The sequence below is a fragment of the Perognathus longimembris genome, chromosome 25, assembly GCF_023159225.1.
Source record: "Perognathus longimembris pacificus isolate PPM17 chromosome 25, ASM2315922v1, whole genome shotgun sequence".
Lineage (NCBI taxonomy): Eukaryota > Metazoa > Chordata > Mammalia > Rodentia > Heteromyidae > Perognathus > Perognathus longimembris.
Window position 1 is genome coordinate 16,082,839 of NC_063185.1, and position 16,923 is coordinate 16,099,761.

General features: G+C 54.1%; 1 protein-coding gene across 1 annotated transcript in view; it reads right to left on the reverse strand.

Moving 5' to 3' along the window:
* Adamts2 (ADAM metallopeptidase with thrombospondin type 1 motif 2) overlaps window positions 1–16,923 on the reverse strand; it is a 142,432-nt gene that overhangs the window by 19,979 nt on the left and 105,530 nt on the right. The window contains exons 4-5 of the mRNA XM_048334163.1: window positions 13,894–14,096; window positions 7,096–7,179 (exon numbers count right to left, since the gene is read on the reverse strand). Coding sequence (XP_048190120.1) covers window positions 7,096–7,179; window positions 13,894–14,096 — 287 coding nt within the window. The remainder of the gene's footprint in view (window positions 1–7,095; window positions 7,180–13,893; window positions 14,097–16,923) is intronic.

Here is a 16,923-nt window from a genome sequence, read left to right on the forward strand (position 1 = left end):
GTGGGTTCAAATTGAGAAAAAAAAAAATTCAGTGGAGAGAAGAGAATCTACCTCTTAGAACACGACAAGCCCTCCAGCAGACAGCCCTCTGCCACATCCTCCTTGCCCACTAGGCAGGACAGCGGCCAGCTCCCTCCCTCCTCACGAGCCGGGCGTCCACAGTCCACCCCAGCTTCTCAGCCCCGCCCGGCAGCCGTGCTGATTTTGCTGCTGCGGCAGGATAATTTATTGTAATATCGATTTGTGTTTTTGCTCTTGCCTTGTTTTGTGCTTTGCTTGTTACAAGACGGCAGACTGCCATTCTTCTCCAACCCCAAGGGGTTCGTGCTGAAAGAGTCTAGAGGCTTCTTTGTACACTGGGGATCCTGAAGAGCCCCCTCCCCACCCCCAAGTGGAGCGACAGAGAGAAGGACTGCAGAAGCCGCACTGAGCTAGGGGAGCCGGGAGGAGGTGGGCCGCAGAACACGTGATCACGTGCTGCGTGCGTGCCGAGGCTCAGTGCCACACGTGGAGCAGCCCCGGGGAGCAAAGACAAAAACAGCTGAAATATTATAACCAACCACCCAGCCTCTGCTCCTGGCACCAGGGCCCCCTCCTTTAGCCTGCTCTCCCCACTCGATGAGAGCCACCAGTGGTGCCTGTGCCTCTGTCCCATGCACCCCTCGGGACTCCCCACCAGACAACGCTGGGAGCGGGTGGGCAGGTCTGAGTCTGAGGAGGGAGATCAGGGGTTGGGTGCTTGAGGCGGCCTGGGCCCCAGCCCCAGCTACGGAGTGCCCACTAAAGACAGCACAGGACCCGGCATCTCTCCAGGGCCCGTGGGTGGGAAACAGGCCCTGGGTCCCTTGTAGCTTCCCACGTGAGTCACCCGCTGGGATCTGATCTCCACCCTCTCATCCGCTCAGCCTCCTCTCAGCCCTTGCTTCTGGCTCACCCTAGACCCCGCTGTTCGGTGCCTTTGCCCTGTGTGAAACTGTGACTTTTCTGAGATGCGTCTGCAGTGATTTCCCCCACCCCCCACCCCCTGCCCGAACTCCCAGGGGATGCCTGGAACTGTAGGCAACACTGAGGTCTCACCACCATCTCGCTTCGGCGTGCCTGCCTTACCAGCATCGCTACCCTTTCTGAGTCTGATGCCACAGTTCCCTAAAACGGAGGCTAACTGAACACCAGCCCTGGAGGCACGAGGCAGGCACAAGGTTAACTAACGGGCGGGCCGTGCGGACGGTGCGGACACACCGCACGGAGCAAAGGCTCTGACTTCTAAGGGAGAGGGCATGGGACAGTGTGCGAGTTCACCATGCAGCCCAGAGCAACATGGGAGCCAAAACCTACCAACTGTTGTTTCTGGAATTTTCCACTTGATATTTTCAGACTGTAAGCTGCCTGTGGGTAATTGACACTGGATCAAGGCGGATTACCGTGTTTCTTCTATCCCCCCTTGGTCTTCTGCCTCTCCTCCATCTCTGAAGGCATCTGACTTAAGCTTGACCACCCCGTTATGCATTGGTTTCTCTAGAAGAGTCTTTCCTCCCTGGAATAGGGGTACCTGGAGTGAATCTTCTGGGCCAACAAATTCCTAAGGAATAGCACCCCAGGATCTGTGAGGGACGCATTCTGGGGGAGTGGGGAGGATCCGGATCATTAGTGAGCATATTTCTATCCCCTGGGGCTGGGTGCTGGCTGTCGGGATGATCTCCCAAGGGAACGAGGGCCTCTGAGTCCTGGGAGCAGACTCTTTCACTTTACAAACAGCTTCCCTCACCCACTGGGCAGGAGCCCTGAGCTGAGTAGTCACAGACTCCCACCCCCCTCCAGGGTGGTGTCTGACAACACCCCCATCTGGGTACCGTGACTAATGGGTCCTGTTTCCTTGATGCACCTGACCATAGGAGACACCTGACATAGGAGACACCTGACAGTTTGCGTCCCAGGTGTGGCCCACACCAATGTGTCTTAATGCTAGCGCACTCTATCATGCAACAGTGATTTACTGAGCAAGCCTGGCCCCCCGCTCTGGACACAGCACTGAAAAAAGACCAGCAGGGGGTGGTTTGCTGGTTACTTATTTATTTGATTATTTTTTGCCAGTCCTGGGGCTCGGACTCAGGGCTTGAGCACTGTCCCTGACTTCTTTTTGCTCCAGGCCAGTACTCTATCTCGAGCCACAGAGCTATTTCCAGCTTTTCTGTTTATGTGGTGCTGAGGAATCGAACCCAGGGCTTAGTGCATGCTAGGCAAGCACTCTACCACTAAGCCACATTCCCAGCCCAGGTTACTTATTTTTATAGGAAGAAGAAGAGGGAGGGAAGAAGGAGGAAAGGAGGAAGATAAGTTTGTGTTCACTGGGCAGTGAGGCTGGGTTGGGAAGGGAAGGGTGTAGCTCATGTGCTGGAAGCACTGAAACCTCCAGAGAAGGGGGCTGGCAGCAGGACCACCCCCAGGAGCCCTGGGCTTGGCAGCAGGAACTGATCTCAATAACAAGGGCCACAATCAGCTCAGGATACTCACTAGAAGCCATGCTGGAGTACAGGGAGATCCCACCCCAAATAAATGTTATAACTTTCTACTTCCCTACTTTCCAGATGGGAATTTCCATCTCAGAGCGCTAAGGAAACTCCCCCCAGTCCCACAGCTGGAAAGAGGTGGAGGTGGCAGGGGAAGATACTCCTTCCTCTGGGGGATGGAGGCAAAGGAAGTGCAGAGCCCCCAGGAGACCACCAGGTGGTGCTGCTGCAGCAAGAATGCACTGACGACTGAGGGGGTGGCTGGGCCTGGCTGGATGTTCCCCAGCTGTAGCTCACTGGGGCTGGTCAACAGCCATCCCTCTGGGGTCCAGACATAGCCCCGAGGGGCCCTACCTTGACTAAACCAATTAAAACCTGTGTAAAAAGTTCTGTGGCAATCAGTGCTCTCTGACACACCTATTGTTTGCGCTGGAATGGGGTGAATTATTTATGTTCTTCCATCACTCAAGGGGACAGGAATATGACATCTTCAGCCCCGAGCCTGGAGCTGGTCGTCCTGGAGCGACCCCCTGCAACAGTGCAGCTGTGCCACATGTCACCGACACCCAGGCCACCTGCCCAATACACAGACCATGGCAGGTGGCAGGTGGGGCTCACCTGGGCAGCAGAAGGCCCGAGAACTGGAGGCATGGCATGTGTTTTTATTTGATCAAGTTACCCTGCTGCCCTGGGCTCCCAGATGCAAAATAAAATGCAGTCAGGGTGAATCTTCCATCTATAACAGTGTGGTAGGGCACACAGTATTCACAAATGTTCCCTGTCTTCTGGGACAATGACAATAATAAGATGGACCAGTCCCCAGTGGGGAGGGAAGCCTGCCCACTTGACAGAGCTGTCCTGTACCTCCATGGTTCATGCTCCAAGGGAGATCTGCCTTAGCGGAAGCCAGCTGGTGTTAAAGCCATCTCGAGACACCACAGACCAACAGGCACAAATTTGGATGGCGTACCTAAAGGCACTGGGGCTGGCTCAGGTGAGCAGAACATATTTCTCCATTTTGGCCTTGCTAATGTTTAGACACAGACCAATCTCTGCAGAGAGGGTTATGCTATGTATTGTAGGGTACTGAGCAGTTTCTCTGGTCAGAACTTGCCAGAAGCCAGTGGCATCCCCTCCCTCAGTTGTGGACAATAGGGTGTAGCTGTCTTCCCTGTCAGGGGTAGAAGACGATTGTGACTAGTTGTCTTTCCTGAATCTCAGGGGACATTTTTCCAGGACCCGACCCCCCACCCCCACCCCAGGGATGTCTAAAACAGTGGGCACTGCCAAACCCCTGGAGACCAGTGTTTCCCTGCATACCTAGGACAAAAGTGTGATCTACAAATTAGGCCCAGGGAGAGAGTAACAACACCAATAATAAAGCAGGTCCATTACAACAAAAATCCTACATAAGATTTATGAGTTGTGTCTCCCCTCCCCTTCCTCCCTCTCTCTCTTCCTTCCTTCCTTCTCCCTCTTTGTCTTCTGAAGAGAAGAACCAGGCACCGGGGGGAGGAGAGGGCTCACATGCAGCTACTCAGGAGACTGAGATCTTGGAGGATCACAGTTTGAGGCCAGCCTGGGCAGAAAAGTTCATGGGACTCCATCTCCAAAAGAAGCAGCAAAAAGCCCAGCTGGAGGTGTGGCTGGAGTGGTCAAGCACCAGCTGAGCAAGCAAGAGGAGCGAATGACAGGGCCTGAGTTCAAACCTAGTATCAAGTAAAGGGAGAGTTGGGGGAGGTAGGTTAATACTATTTTTAGGTGATGCTTCTGAAAGTCCGGAATTAATACCAGTGACAGTGCAGCCCTACTCCATAAGTACGTGTTCTGCTGTCATCTCTCTTGGTGAAGGTGGCAGGGGGCACCTTGAGGCCGGGGTCTTCCGCCATCAGCCCTGGCCTGGGCGACAGCGCAGAGAGCTCCAATCTCATGATGGGCCTCTTGGAACCCCAGGAAGAGCGAGGGCGGGAGGGGGGCAGCCCTCACTTCTGCGCTGGGATTCACATGGCAGGAGACACATTGCATTTCCTGGGAAGCTGATTCTAGAGAAAGCCACCTACTAAACAGGTCTCAGCATCAACCTCCCCGGGACAAGAGTGGCCACAGCGGGGTGGCCCCTCAAGGCGCCCAAATTCCAGTGCGATAGGGAGAAGTGGGGGGGTCATGAAGACAGACCCCCTCGTGCGCACCCACCCAGATAAGAGTCCTGCGGTAGGCCATTTGTCCTCCCCCCAGGCGAGACACACGGAGGTGCCTCTGTGGGGAATGGGCCTCTGTAGACACCCCAACAAGCCAGCCCCTAGATCTAGACCTGCCAGCCTCAGACCTTCCATCTAACAACCACCGCTGTTATTCCTTAGTTACCCAGACTAAGGTGTTTTTGTTACAGCAGCTTCCATGGATAAGGACACCTGGCAGTGTGGGGTCCAGTACCTCCTCAGCCTTCTCTGCACCCCGAGGAGTGCAGGCCAGCAGGTTGGCCAAGAGCTGGGGACTGATCATTATACCTGACTCCCATCAGTTTGGCAACTGGACCTCCGGAGGCCTTGGGGGGCTGTCGCTGGGTATGTTTGGGTCGCCAGGGTCTCTGGCTCAGGGCTGTCTGCCATGGCCCTTGGCAACTGCCTCTCAGACCCACTTGTGCCTGGGCTGCTCCGAATCCCCTATCCTGTGGGCAGGCAATGCCCCCCCCCCGCCCCCCGTGGGACAGGAGGAACAGGGTGGTGCTGGAGTGGCCCTGGGGTGCTGAGCACCTCCCTTCTGTTGCTTCCTCTAAGACTCCCAGTCAGAACTCTCTCAACACACGTGAACACACTCCAACTATCCCTTCGTCCTTTGTTTTCACCTGGCCTTTCACAACAAGACATCTTTCTGTCCCTCTCTGTCTCCCTGAGTCCCCGCTACCCATTTGCTTTGATTTCCATCATCCTAGGAAATATTTAAAAATGAGAACAGTCGAGTTCACTTTGGTACCTTCTCAAAAAAAAAAAAAAAAAACCACACACACAAAATCAATTGAAAAGCCAGTTGCTACGCAACCCTCCAGTGTTTCTGATGCTCTGCTCCGGGGCTGGTGGCATATTGTATAAAATAAGATAATCTCTTTTCTTCTGCTTCTTCTTTTTTTTTTTTTTTTTAAGAAATGGAGAAAAATGTTGTTTTAGGGAAAACTTGAGCTAACTCAGAGGCTTCTCATAAGCTAGAAGACAAATAACATGTCACTCACGTAACTGCTACCAATTTTATCCCTGCTGGAGTGCGGTGGGTCCTGGGGACAGACGAGGTATGGGGTGTGGGGGGGGAGGGGGAGGGGGGGTGGCGCCTATTTCTGTCACAATTAGGAGTGAACAGTACCATCCGAATGGCTGGGCTGCTTTCTGTCCACGTCAAGGTCATCCCCTTTCAACTCCCCGGAGTCCTCCCTCCCTCTACCTGGCAGGCAGAGCTCCGGGTCTTCCTGCAGACACCCACCGGGAATTTCACACTCCTCAACAGGAAATCTGCAGTCTCCACAGACTTGGCTGTCCCCAGACTCCCTTCTAGAAGCTTCGGCTCTGCTCCAAGCAGAGCCCATTCTCTTGGTCAGGAATGCCGGACCTGGACCTCTCTCCCTTGAAGTATTTGCTGGGGTGTCACCCATTTGCACCCCCCCCCGGGGTCACCCTACCTTCTCGTGTTTCCTTCATGATGTGGACAGTGTCATGGACTTTTCCTGCCCAAGCTGGCTTTAAACTGCGAATCTTGGACCTCAACCTCCTAAATAGCTAGAAGAGCTACCAGCGCCCAGTTAAGGAACTTTTTTATTAGAAAAAATATATAGTTTGGGCTTTGTCACCTTTGCCTTTTCTAATCATTGGTTGGAAATAAGTTTTCTGGAAGTACGGGTCTGTAGTAGGTTAGAAATGGGGTAGAGGACAGAGGGGTTCCCTGGGCCTTGGCAGTTACTGTCCACTGACTACCCCATCTGAGCCCCAAGTGGGTGTGCAACCCCCCTCCCCGCTCCACCCCATTTTCCCACAGATCCTGTTGCTCAATCTGTAGCTCCCGTGTGGATCTAAAATGACCACCGCCTTCTTACCTGCAGTGCTTCCTGAGAAAAAGAAAAAGAAATGGCGCCCGGAAGGCCGGATCCCCACCCAGCCTGCAAAGGACTAGCTTGTGAAGAAGCTTTGCTCTGCTGAGTATGGGAGTCATTATTAGGACAAGGAAGTTCCAGAGCTTCGCTGGTAAACAACCAATCCCACACAAATGCCTATTTTCCTTTTTTCTTCTTGGTCGTGGAGCTTGAACTCAGAGCCTGGGTGCTGTCTCTAGCTTTTCTGCTGAAGGCTAGTGCTCTACCACCTGAACCACAGCTCCACTTCCAGTGATCTTCAGATCTCAGCCTCCCGAGTAGCTAGAATCACGTCATCCTTATGACGAGGTGAAGACCAATAAAAGCTGCCTTTTGAAACAAGGGGTCGGGGGCAGGGCCACAGGGATGGAGGCCGCTCAGGTACACAGGACCACAGGTGTGCAGAGAGAGGCTGGAGGGGCGCTGTGGTGTGCAGGGTTGCAGGCGGGGCCTGGTTTTGGGGGGGTCACTCACCTTGGCATGGCTCAGCAGGATAATCCGCACCAGAACGACATTAATGTGGGCACCCAAAGATTCATCATGATAGATTTCATTCACCTAAAAGACAACCAGGAAGGAATCAGTGGGTGCCCAAACCAGCTCTGGCTTCGCACGTGCTGCTTCAATCAGACTGGGTGAGGGGAAGAAGGAACCCCCTGCCCGACTTGTTCCTCGGTCCATACTTTGACAAACTTGACATGACCCTTGGCTTCTTCATGATCTTTCTCTTGATCATCCACTTCCGGGCCTCACCTTTGTGGCTATCACCCCTGCCTGAGCAGTAGGATTATAGGCGTGAGCCCCTGGTGCTGGAGAGGAGTTCTGTCTAGATCACAAAGGTTTCTGTTCCGCTCCCATAGTGTGACTGACGTTTGTGTCTCTTGTATCTTAGTGTTACGTTTAAACATTATTCAGAGGTGTCCACTGGCTTTTCCAGGTGTCCCTTGGGTCCACAGTGACAACAACAACAACAAAAGTGCTCACACCTTGCCACACATCCATCTCAGCCTTTCTAGCACATGTGCACGTGAGCCCTGGGCTTGGAGCTGCCCTGAGGCTTCCTTGCTTCAATCTCTCCCCGCACCCCCTCACTCTGCCCAAAGGAGGACACAGTAAGGAAGGTGGCCATCTGTAAACAATAAAGGTCCTCCTCTAGGGGGAAAATAAATTAGCTGGCAACCGTGATCTTGGAATTCCCAGTTTCAGAAATGTGTGAAGTGAACTTCTGTTATTTAAGTTCCCCTGCCTTGTGGTATTCCGTGATTCCAGCCCAAGCAACTAAAACCAGCCCGGAGCCTGGGCTTGGATGTTCCGGTTTGGATCTCAGCAGAAGGCGGGTCTTAGCGGGAGGAAGTTGGGTCCTTAGGGATGGGCAGCCCTCGCCACTTCCTCTGAGCAGCCGTGAGGTGAGCAGCTCTGCCTCCCCCACCGTGGGGTACTGTGCCACCACAGGCTTTCAAAGGGGGCGGACCCTGGGCTGGACCCAGAAGCCAAGCAAGAGACAGGTGCTTGGTCGCAGCTACACAGGCTGTGATTTCCCCTGGAGGAGCCTGGCACAGCTCCCCAGACCTTCCTCCCTCTGCACCCCAAACCCACTGCCTCCTTCCTTGGCCTAAGACCCCCCACCCATGGCTTCCCGGTGCCTCAGGTGGCAGCCTGGCACTCAGGCCTCTGCAAACCAGTCCTGGCTGGCTTCTCCACCTCTTACTTTAGCTTTCCTCCAGCAGGGAGCCTTGACTTCTGAGGACTCCTGACAGCCAGGCTCTGTTCCCTGGGCCTTCCTCCAAAGCCTCGTAGCCTTCTCCTGCCATTGTGCAACGGCTCATGCCTGGAATTCCCACACTCCCCTCTCCAGGCCCCAAATTCCTTAGATGTCTGGAGCTCTCTCCAGTAGTAATGAATATGTTTCAGAAGAGGAAGGCATTTATCCCTGGTTTATGCCCTCCCTATTCCAGGGCCTTCCATGACACTTGGAAATAAAACTATAGTCCCTTCATATGACCTCAAGGCTAGGAAGAGCCAGCCCTGTGCCTCTTCTAGGCTCTTCCATGCATTGTGGGCCTATCCTTACCTCAGGGCCTTTGCACTTGCCTTACCTCCCCTAGCTCAGCTATCCCCAGCAGAATCTACCCCAGAGTAGATGCTCCTTTTGGAGTTGTTGAAGGAAGGAAGGAAGGAATGAATGAGTGAATGAATGAATAACTTTGGAGGGTTGTAAAGGTCAGCATGGGCCTGCCCTTCCCTGTAACGAAAAGGTTTCTAGTCCTGTGCTCCACCCCGTCCCTCCCCAGCCACCCTCTGCCCTGGTCTTCCAGGGAGCCTGTGTGCCGGGAGAAGCTGCCCTCCTCTGCCCAGACAGCAGGGGGAAGGGACGCGCGAGGACAACGTCCTTGAGCCTGTCTGAGAAATTGATCCTGGAATCTTTAAACCTTGGGGAAAAGGTTCAAAGCCGCAGCCCTTCTTGGTGCATGCAGAGAGAGGCCAAGGGCTCAGGCGCGGGGGAGACACATTGTAATTCGCCTTTCGCATATGCAAAGATGCAGCCAAGATTCTGCTGCGGAATAGACAATAAGGAAGGAGGAGGCTCAGCATGACAATGGAAAAGTTTGCCTTGCTGTGGCACTGTGCCACGGGGGGGGGGGGGGGGGGGTGACCCGAGGCAGCTGGGCAGGGGTCTCCCCGTCTGCTAAGGTCAGGAAAATGGGTGCTGATGGGACCCTGGAGGGGGATGGGGTGGGGGAGGGCTCCATGTGGGGGAAGCGGTGGGCGTGGCTGGTTGTGGGGGGGAGGGGTGTTGGGTAGCTGGGGTGGTTTCCCCTCCCCCTGAGAGAGAATGCCCAGCCTTCTAGAGAGGTCTGTTCTCTTGACTGAGTACTGGACACTAGGGAGAGGGGGTCTTCCCTGAAGACCCTTGAAATGAATGGAGGTGAGGGATTTTCTCTGGGCCTTCAGAGTGGAGGCTGAGCTGCCCACAGGCACGGTGATCACTGACCGCCGGCCTTTGAGGCTTCCGGGGTGAGGACCCTGATGCTTCCGGCACTGTCCCTGAGACATTTGCTGAGAGGAGCTAAGAGGAGCAAAAGGGCGGGGGTGTGGTACAAAGAGGCAAAGCCATCTTGCCTCCCAAATGCAAAAGCCCCGAGTTCAATCTCTGGTAACACACACACACACACACACACACACACACACACACACACACACACAAAAGAGGAAGGAAGCATTTAGTGAGCAACTACTATGTGCTACAGGTCGCCAGATACTAATCCTGAAAAATGAGGCAGGCAGACCCACTCTGGAGGGAGCTAAAACTTAAGGGAGAGAGCTTTTGTGCAAACCCCTAGATCTTCTAAGACTCATCACTCGACTGCCACTCAACTTGGGGAGTAGCCCGTGAGGGACCCTGGGAGACAGAGAACGAGGAGGGAGTGACAGCCCAAGCCCAGCACACATGTTGCCTCTGCTGTCCTGACTCAGCTGTCACATCCTTGCTGGAGCCCGCACGACAGACGAGCTCCGGGTGCCTCAAGCTGTCACTGAGCCCTGGCCTCCCTGTCCATCCTGGGGACTCTCCCTCCTGTTTTGACAACTGTCGGCTCCCCAGGGGAGACGGAACGCCCAGGACAGACAGCTCGTGGGCTCCTGTATCAGCTGTCAGGAGCCTTCCCTGAGGAGAAAGGAAACGGGGGAGAAGCCAGGGACAGATGTCCATGAGAAGAGACAGAAGCAAAGTCGGCCTGTGGTCTCCATCTCAGAATGCTCTCCCCCCACCCCTGCCAGCACCCCTGGTCTACGGGCCTCTAACGTGCTCCATGAGGGGAGCCCCGCAGCTCACCTCCACATGGCTCGCTATGCTCGGTAAGTCCGCGCTAAGCGGCAGAGCCAGTGAGCAGGAACACGGCTGGACGCCAGTGGCTCACGTCTGTCATCCTAGGGCCAGCCCAGGCAGGAAAGTCTGCGAGACTCATCTCCAATAAACAACAACAAGCCAGAAGTGGAGCTGTGGCCCAAGTGGTAGAGCACTAGCCTTGAGCAAAAGAAGCCTCAGGGATACAGGGGACACGGCTCAGGCCCTGAATTCAAGCCCCAGGATCAGCACACACACACACACACACACACACACACACACACACACACACACACACACTCGCAGGTGTGCATGCCATCGGGCAACATAAGAGAGGCAGCAGAGGGCTGGTGCACACGACAACTCAACCAGCGTGAGTTCTCCTTCCTCTGCTGGACCTTTGCCCATGCTTTCCTGCCACCCAGGATCCTCTATGTCAGGCGGCTGCAGTAGCCCTCATCCGAAGCCCCCCCACCCCCACCCCACTGACCCAGCTACCCCAGCCACCCTTCCCTTGTGAGATCAGCAGATGCTAGAAATGAGTTATTGTCCTTACCCTCCTCCCCTCCCCGCCCCGCCCCCTGTAACCACTCTTGCTTGAGCAGGGGCTCAGAATGGGGTTCTGTGAACTGAGGTTCAGGCCCCTCTCTGCTGCTTACAGAAACCTCGGGACATGGCATGTGCCACTCCTCTCCCCGGATGCAGCATGGTGGAGCAGGCTGCTGCCTCCCGTCTTTTGGACCTGATGGAACCATCAGCCACCTACAAGCCAGACTGGTCCCGCAGCTGGCTGTGCGCTAATTCACCTGTGTGGTGCGAGGCTCATTTCAATTTGTGGCCCACATGGAGAAATAATTAAATTTCCCATGGAAATTGGATTTCCATCTTTTTGTAATTTCTTTTTTTCTTTTTCAGAAGAAGACCTGGCGGGGCCTTGCTTAGTCCTACAAGACCACAGGTGGGCGGGGCATGGCAGAACCTCTTGGGGGTATGGCCTCTCCTGATGCCCTTGAGCCCGCCAATCCTTGGAGTTCACACGTGCCCCCCCCAGCCCCCTCCCCCGCCCCGGTTCACTGCCATCTGGCTCCCATCAGCACCTGAGCGGAGTGCAAAGCCTGACACACTCACCACTGGCCCTGACATCTACATCTCCCAGTAACACACGGAGCAGGGCTTGCAGGCCATCGGGACAAGCATGGGGAACAGACCGGTACCTGGAGGAGCCCCCGGTAGCCCGAGGCTGGGGTGCTGCCATGGGAAGAAGTAAGCTTTGCTCCCAGCCCTGAGCTGTGGCCAGTCCCAAACTAAGGAATCCTTCCCAAGGACACGGGACTATGGACTGGGCGTGGGGGGCATGACACCTCTGGCCTGGCTGGTTTGCAGTTCACAAGATATCTCCCCCCCCCCATACCCCGTGACCAGCAGAAAACATTTGGTCCTGCCTTTGCGTCCCCCACTGCCACCGCTACCACCACATGGCCCCAACATTCTTGAAAGTTGGTGAGAAATTGAGCCCAGATGCCTCCTGATTGTTTGCAAACCCTGGCAAGCCTTTGGTAAGTTAAGGCCAATTTCTGGATTAAATTAGAAAAGAAAAGAAGGAAAATATCTGAGTCTTGGCACCAAGAGAGATCATTCATTCAACGAGAAATCGTTCCAGAACATACTGCGCTGCAGAGGACTGCCCTCAGGCTGGGAGGAGGCAAAGGGCTGACCTGGGCTGTGCAGATAGAGACCCTGTCCCCCCCATGTCCTCTGCAGACCTAAGGGATGCGTCCATCCTCTACACAGAGTGTCCTGGAGGCTCAGGAATTCTTCTGGAACATAAACAGTTAACACAGCAGGGAGAGACTGTTCAGCCTCCCAGAAATCTCTCTTCTCACTCTGCCGTGTGTGTGTGTGTGTGTGTGTGTGTGTGTGTGTGTGTGTGTGTATGTGTGTGTGTGTGTGTGTGACATTCCTAGACTTGACTTGAACTCCGGGCCTGGGCACTGTCCCTGATCATCTTTTTGCTCAAGGCTAGCGCTCCACCACACGAGCCACAGCGCCACTTCCTGCTTCTGGTGGTTCATTGGAGATGAGTCTCATGGACTTTCCTGCCCAGGCTGGCTTCGAACTGAGATCCTCAGATCCCAGCCTCCTGATTATAGGCATGAGCCACCAGTACCTGGCTTCACTCTGCCACTTAAAAATGATTAGGAAGGCCAATTCATTTGCTTCCTTAGAAATGCTCCCTCACGTGACCTCACAAGTCCCTGGAGTTGGCACGGCCAGCTGGAAGTGAGGAGGGCTGGGCATCTCGGCTCAAGGGTGAGGGTGCTGTGATGGCCTTCAGGAAAGGGCTGCTCCAGCTGCAGACTCACAAAACGAAGGTGGGCAGAGCGAATTTGTTTCCTGGCAAGGAAGTGAGGAATGTGCGTGCATGGAGGAAAAGCCCTCAGTCTAAAGATGAGGAAACTGAGGTCAGCAGAGGATGAACATGTCACTCGGCCCAGCCACTTCTAGGTTTCCTCACCAGGTTGGAAGGCAGTAGAGGCTTCACATGTTGAAGGCTGGCGAGACTTGGACATCCACCTGTCTTGGAGACTCAGAGTGACGACACTGTCACTCTAATATTGCAGTACAAGTGCCTTAGCACAGGCCCCACACGGCCACATACGGGGAGAGCCAATTATGGAGCTCTAGGTGGTTTTATTACTATTATTATCATTACATTAAAATTAATATGAGGCTAATTTTCCAAATTAATGGCAGATGGATAACATTCCTCAAAATAAAATGCTCTCTGCACATGCAAAAGGCTTCATCAGTCTCACTGTGAAGGTTGGATGTAGGGGTGGTAATGACTCCTCCAGGACAGGGCGGGAGGGAGAAGCCGGCAGCAGCTGCTCTCCCTGCTCAGCTCCTCACATCCCCTCCTTTGTCCCCAGGGTGCCTTGTCACCAGGGCCTTGAGGACTCCGGCCTTGGTGCCAGCTCAGCACCTAAGGGCTCAGCACCTGGTCCAGCAAAGCAGAACTGCCCAGCCGGCTCAGAGCCCATCTCCTTCCCCTGGCTATGTGCCGGTCTCCACACAGACCTGGGCCACTGAGACGCCTTAGTTTATTTCAGACTTTACCCTCCGCCTGGGTTTCCAGTCCACCTGCAGGCCACAAGCCACGTCCCTTCCTCACAATCCACCCAGGGCCACACCTCCCGGCCTTCTCTCCCACTCCTATTCTCCCTGCAGGGCGCCTATATGTTGCGTGGTCCCATGTTGGAGAGTCTCATCACCAGTGCCTTTCATCCTAGTCCCAGCCCTAGTAACTCAGCCCCTGCATCCCCACCCAGTCCTCAGTGCTCCACTTCCACCCACCCTTTCCCAGGTCACCACCCAAGCCACGCCCCGGGACTCAAACCCACCTCCAAGCCCCACCCATCTCTACTCACAATGTTCATTAGTGTCAGTAGGTACTTCTGCACGTGCTCCTTCCCATGGAACTGGACCACAGAGTCATCCACGCCCAGCAGGACCTCGATGTTGTAGTCGTCATCTGTCACATGCCTGCGTGCTCTTCGCCTAGAGCTATTGACACGGTCCTCCAGGACACCCAGGGCTCGGCTCAGGCTGTCCAGGTTTCCCCAGGAGGCTCCTAGAAGCAGAGGACACTATCTCCAGCAGCAGCCTAGGGCCTCCGTGAATATCACAGCACGACAAAAATCCCAGGATGCAACTCAGCCCTGGACGGCCAACCATTGCCTCATTTAAGCCCAGAAAGGCGATACTGAGAAAGACAAGCCATTTGGTTGTTTGTTGTTGTTGTTTTTTTGGCCAGTCCTGGGGCTTGGACTGAGCACTGTCCCTGGCTTCTTTTTGCTCAAGGCTAGCACTCTGCCACTTGAGCCACAGCGCCACTTCTGGCCATTTTCTGTATATGTGGTGCTGGGGAATCGAACCCAGGGCCTCATGTATATGAGGCAGGCACTCTTGCCACTAGGCCATATCCCCAGCCCAAGACAAGCCATTTGGAATCAGCAGCTCTTAAACCAATTCCTCCATGGCTTCAAGGCCAGCCCCTTCCCCAGCACTAGCCTCAATTCCAGCCACAGCCCCGGCTGTGGTGTCCTGAGATTGAGACAACCTAACACCAGGATAGCCATCAGGGAGCCCAGGGCTGGTGTGTGGCAATAGATAGGCCAGGAGTAGAGGTGGTAAGGCAGAAGAGAAAGGGCAGAGCCTACACACACACACACACAGCACTTGCAATGGGCTGCCTGCTGTCTACCTATTACCACTGAGGAGGCTGAGATTCAGCCCATTGTGTCTCCTCTGGCCTGGACCCCCTCTTAGAACTTTCTGCTCAGTCTGAGAGGACAGCATGGATAGTCCTTCTGGTTCAGGAGCTCTCATGCCGGCTCCTTGTCCTCTTTGATGGACTGAGTCTGCCCCAGTGCTTAGTACTTCAGGGCATTTTTTAAAATTTTAATTTATTAATTGAACACAAATTTTTTTGACAAGGTGTTGTGCAAAAAGGGTACAGTTACATAGTAGGGCAGTGTGTACATTTCTTGTGATATCTTATGCCCTGTTTTTCTTTCCCTTCTCTAGGTCAGGTAGACATATATACAATATACAATGTATCAAGAACATATACAGTAGCCACGTGGCCACGCCCAAGAAAGTTCGCCTAGGGCTTTAAATGTAATGTCGATATTAGACAATATGTCGACAGTAGTCTTATATGAAAGTACATACATAGCTTTTGAGCTATTGTATTCCACTGAGAGGTCAATTTTTAACCTTTATATGTTGAGTAGTTGTTTGGTTTTAGTTACATACTGTTGGGTCGCTGCCCCAATCCTGTGGGAAATACCATTTGACAAGCAGTTTTTGGTTTCACAGACCTGGTCTCTGCTGTCTCTCCGTCTCCCTTTCTTAACAGTCATATGTCAGGGAGATCATGCCCCTTTGTTTTCTGTAGGGCATTTTTTTTTTGACAGCTCCTAACAGTCTGATCCGGGCAGACACTGTCCTCCAGGGGAAGACCACGGAGGGGATCAGGGCCTCGATGCCCATCAAGCCCAGAGCCCCAGAATGCTGTCCCTGTTGCCTTCATAGCTACGGCTTCTGCCTCTATTCCATCAACTTCTCGCTGAGTGTAGAGCTCGACTTGGGCCAGAGCCCCAGTGGCCAGCCCTCCCTGGCCAGCACCTCCTCAGGTGACCATCAGCCCCGATGCAGCCCCAGACCACACCCCCATCTGCCCACCAAGTCCCAACACCAGAACCATGGAAGCCCTGCTCACCCCCACCCAGCTGCCAAGATCTCTATCGCAGCCAGGCCAGGCCGTAGGTCATGTTGCCCCGTGGCATTTCCTTGATGGTCCTAGACACTCTCACCCTGAGAAATCCCCGGGGCTGCTCGAGGCTGAGCCACGCCACTCATGAAGATGAGAGGTAGCCTGGCCAGGTCCTGCACCACACAGCAGCCACCAGCAAGCCTGACAACAGACATTCTCCGAAGGAATCCTGGTCCCCATTTTACAGATGTGGGGATTCATGGAACCCAGTGTGGTTGATTCTCAGCCACAAAATAGCTCCTCACATCCCGCTGCCTGTCTCAGACAAGACAAACTGACTATCATGTTGGAGGCTGCAAGCCTGTAGCTTGGAGGTGGACAAGACCAAGAAGGAGAGGGGGAGGTGAGGGACAGGGGTGAGAGACAACCTGGTGAAGGGCAGCTGCCTCAGCAGTCACTATATCTTCTAGGATCTGTGGGACCTGGGACCACTCTGCACATGCATGCATACATGCAACCACACACATGCATACAATGCACATGCACACGTGTACATGCAATGCACCCACACTTGCAGACACACATGCACATACAATGTACACACGCATGTGCAATGCAATGCACACACATCTGCACGCACACATGCACACACGTGCATGCATTGTACCTGTGCACTGGCACACACACATGGCAGCAACTCTCCAGGGCTATCCCAGAGACAGGGACAGGGACACCGTCTTGCAGGCAGTGCCCGTGAAGAGCTGCGGCTCTGCTCAGCTGCCTGGAGGTGATTCAGGGCCATCCCTGCTGCTCCCAGAGGAGATGCTGGGGACTTAAACCTGACAGAGGGGTTGAGGAATTGCTACTCTATTTTTATACATTTATTTCTTTGCATTTTCAACGAGCAGGGACAGCTCACCTTCAAAACCACCTTGGGAAGCAGAAAGATGGTAATTTCCATAGGAAAGTCTTCCCCCAGGAAGAGGCTGGACATGACCTTCTGCCCCTATCAAGCTAAGGGGTTCCCCCCACCCCCAGACAAAACCAGACCACTGAGGCTCTCTTTAGAGCTATGCAGCATTTTAAAATACCCTTTGTGGGTGATAACATTGGAAACTTAGGAGACTTCACATTAAAAACTATCTATAATAGCCACTTTCTCCAGAGGATTTATGAGGAT